The 3960-nt window shown below is 44.4% G+C and overlaps 1 protein-coding gene across 2 annotated transcripts in view; it reads left to right on the top strand.

Annotated features, from left to right (window-relative positions):
• LOC106812482 (delta-like protein D) overlaps nt 1–3960 on the top strand; it is an 8581-nt gene that overhangs the window by 2392 nt on the left and 2229 nt on the right. The window contains exons 3-8 of one of the 2 annotated variants that reach the window (XM_014816367.1): nt 344–407; nt 662–840; nt 1195–1334; nt 1833–1963; nt 2269–2438; nt 3527–3734. In XM_014816367.1, coding sequence (XP_014671853.1) covers nt 344–407; nt 662–840; nt 1195–1334; nt 1833–1963; nt 2269–2438; nt 3527–3734 — 892 coding nt within the window. Of the gene's footprint in view, nt 1–343; nt 408–661; nt 841–1194; nt 1335–1832; nt 1964–2268; nt 2439–3520; nt 3735–3960 lie in introns of both variants that reach the window. The other variant, XM_014816366.1, reaches the window with a different exon arrangement.

Genomic DNA, 3960 nt, shown 5'->3' with positions numbered 1-3960 from the left:
TGTGTGTGTGTGTGTGTGATTGTTGTGATGTGTGTGTGTGTGTGTGTGTGTGTGTCGTGTGTGTGTGTGTGTGTGTGTGTGTGTGTGTGTGTGTGTGTGTGTGGGGTGTGTGTGTGTGTGTGTGTGCGGCGCATGTGTGTATGTGTGCACGCACTGACGCATCTGATCAAGTAAATCAAACATAGCATAAAATATAGTAAAATAATGTAATCCGCGCTTTTTATGTAATTTCGGAATTCGGAATGCTTAGATGGACAGCCTGTGCAGCTCCATGACCACACACATACACGACACGCCACCTTCTCACTTTGATTTAAACCATTTGTTATTTTTTTTATTTCAGCGATTCTTTACACTAACTGTCGACGCATTTCACCAGAGTGGAACAGGAGCGCCAACTAGCCAAGGTAATATATAGCTGTCAAAGTATCAACTTACGTTAGCAGCTCTTATGTTAGCATACAGCGCGTCCCATCATAATAAAAATGAGTAAGGTCATACCATAATATGCGTCTTACGGCGCGCATTTTATGAAGTTCCAACATTATTTGTCAGTACAATTAAGCAATTGTGCATCATACACTATGAGCTGAGTTCACCAGAGTGATGCGGAATCAGTGATGCACCACCAAATTTTAGTGCTTACCGGGTTCAATTTCAGGGTCACGCCTAGTCCTTGGCATCGCGACACAACGCATGTTGCGCGCTGGCGTGGTGTGGACGGAGGAGGCTGTTCACAACGACCACCAGGCGGAGCTGCTGTTCGAATACCGCGCTCTATGCGACCCTCGATACTTCGGTGACAATTGCACGGACTTATGTCATCCTCGGAATGACCAGGTAAGTAAGACTTCGATGTCGATCTGCTATAAACAGACATAACGCCGGCATCATGCAGTGCATTACACCGGTGTCGTGTATGTCTGAATCTCTTTACCCACTTATATGTGTGCATTTTCCAACAATCACCTTCTAGTTAATGTTACATACAGCGTACGTTAGAATTCCATCATACACTAGCCGGTAGAATCGGCACGTAATCGGAACCATGGTGACGCAAACAGATAAAACGTTGACAGTGCAAACAATTACGTCTTGAAATCACAACAATAAACTTGAACAAAGCCCTAAAATTCTCCCCCATATACGATGAATTGGCGGCCGTATAGTGATGCCGTGACCTCTCTCCCACAGTACGCTGGTCACTACACTTGCGGTGCGAGAGGACAGAGGGTGTGTCTGAGTGGGTGGTCAGGCGCCTACTGCACTGACGCCATCTGTCTGTCAGGCTGCCACAAAGAACACGGCTTCTGCGAACTACCCGGAGAATGCAAGTAAGTATGTCTATAGAGTTACAATTAACAACTAGGGGCGACAGTTGACAGAACGGTCACAAGTAGCTATAACAATCATTAGTCCAATATGTCAGAACCTTACGTTTTTTCTGACAACAGGCCCCAGACCGCAAATTATATACAACAAACGAATACACATCTTTCATATGTATTCCTGTTTACGTGAGTTCAAGTTCTTGAATATGGCTTTAGTAATGCGTAGGCCTATAGGCCTACATCGATAAAATGTCTTTATCTTTATCTGTTCGTATTTTAGTCTAGTGAAATCTTTAACGATTTGTACCAACCATTATAATTCGTACCAACAGGGTATATATGAAAGATAGTCGTTGCCTTATTGGATCTGTATACTTGACCATACGCCTGCGCAGTAGCTTTACGTTTAGTGAACTGAACACGTTTACATCAGCGATGTCTCGATGAAACTTGGCCGCTTATTGTTGACTGACAGCGCCATTTTCACTGTCTCTCTTCAAGATGCCGACCCGGTTACAATGGGAAGCTGTGTGACCGCTGCATGACATATCCCGGTTGTCAACACGGAACCTGTCAGTCTCCGTGGGAATGCACCTGTCTCTCGGGTTGGGGAGGCATGCTATGTAACAACGGTAAGGATTGTATAAATGTGCACTGGATAACTATAGCACCGTAGTGCCATTTCATTCTTCCGCTGGTAAAACCCGTAAATCGTTGTGAAAAAATGCAAATTAAATAAATCTAAACGCTGTGTGCAAAAGAATAAGTCTTGTATATAGAGCAAAAAGAAGGATTGGGCAGCGTTAGTTTAGTGCAAGCAGTAGGCCGTATTATTCGCTAACATGGCGGCCATTTTGTCCATGATGGCAGGATTTTTTTTAAACATGGCGACGCATGTACGAATGGCGACGGTTATCGGTGACGTTTCTTATTGCAGATCTAAACTTCTGTGGAACGCACAAGCCATGTAACAACGGCGGCACCTGTACAAACACTGGACTGGGTTTCTACACCTGCATGTGTCCGAAGGAGTTCACGGGAAGAAGCTGTGAAACGTCCGTTGATAAATGCAAGACCTCGTCGTGCTTCAATGGCGGCACATGCGCGGTGAGTAATGCACGGCGCAGGCGCGGCCCGCTGACGGCAGCGGACGGGTGAGGTTGCGGAGGCGTGATCGCGTATACACGTAGTGCTGCTGTGACGGACGATAGGTGGCATCTGTGAGGCGAATCCAGCATGAAGCGCGTAGATTGCTGCAGCATAATTTTTTCGCTAGGCGCTCGCTCGCTACACACGGATGTTTGATTTGTTGGCCTGGATGTCGGGCCAGAAGCTCAGCGTTTACATGTGTAATGTACAGCCAGATGCTTAGCGGCGAGTATTTGAACAGTCAAATGCAACTAGGACTGCTTTAGAAAGGCGCATAATAGAGCATTTTTATTAATGTGTATTGATCTACGTTAAGTCAACACTCCACGATTTGTGAGTCATAGCGTAAATGAAAAGCTTGCGTGGTGTATAATGTTAGTATTACACACACCTCACGGAAATAATAAACATCGAGGGAAGGCTTCGACAAAAGCTGTTAACCAGTCACGTAATGCGAAACGAATGAAATCAATAACTCTGGTTCACGAGTATAGGTATCATATAGTACGTTAGGGAGCAGGGCGAACGGGAAGGAAAAAAAGAGCGAGAACAAGATTGAATGAGAATGAGAGCGAGAAACGTGTTAAACGTAAGCGAGGGAAATAGAAAAGAAGAGAAGGGGAACGGGTGGGATGGGATGGGGGTAATTAGGAGGGACCTAAAGCAGATGAACGATAATAGCTAATGATTGGTGATGTGTTCGTGTCAGGAAAGATAGTTGGGAAAAGTAGGAAGAATGGGACAAAGGAGGAGACGCAGAAAATGTACAGGTGTCTAGAAACAGGTTCACGTTATTGATCATTATTGGCATATCGTCCACCCATATATTGATGTAATATTGATGTAATATTGATGTAATATATTGATGTAATATTGATGTAATATTGATGTAATATATTGATGTAAGTGCCTAATGTGCCTGTTGAGTATTCCTGCAGTATTTGTATGCAAGTTTGATATATGTTTGTGATTAATTTGATTTATTATGCTTTAATAAATATGAGGGAATATTACTTATAATAATTCGCTTATTATTGCAGAAACAGAATAACAAAATCATCTGTAAATGTCAGCCCGGCTTTATCGGACAGCAGTGCGAGACCCGTGCTGCCACCTGTGCGCACATGCCGTGCCTGAGTGGTGGCACTTGTGTGAATACAACCGATGGTTACTTTTGCGATTGCCCTGTTGGGATACAGGGTATCCACTGCGAGCAAAAGGAAAGAAGCTGTGCCGACGATCCATGCCTAAATGGTTAGTACTAAACAATCCTTCGAGCTCACACACACACACACACACACACACACACACACACACACACACACACACACACACACACACACACACACACACACACACACACACACACACACACACACACACACACACACACACACACACACACTCACACACTACGACTACTACACTACTACTACTACTACTACTACTACTACGTACTACACTACACTACGACTACGAC

This window comes from Priapulus caudatus, unplaced genomic scaffold, assembly GCF_000485595.1.
Source record: "Priapulus caudatus unplaced genomic scaffold, Priapulus_caudatus-5.0.1 Scaffold653, whole genome shotgun sequence".
Lineage (NCBI taxonomy): Eukaryota > Metazoa > Priapulida > Priapulimorpha > Priapulimorphida > Priapulidae > Priapulus > Priapulus caudatus.
The sequence above is the reverse complement of the archived record's forward strand: the minus strand, read 5'-3'. Positions and strand labels throughout refer to the sequence as shown.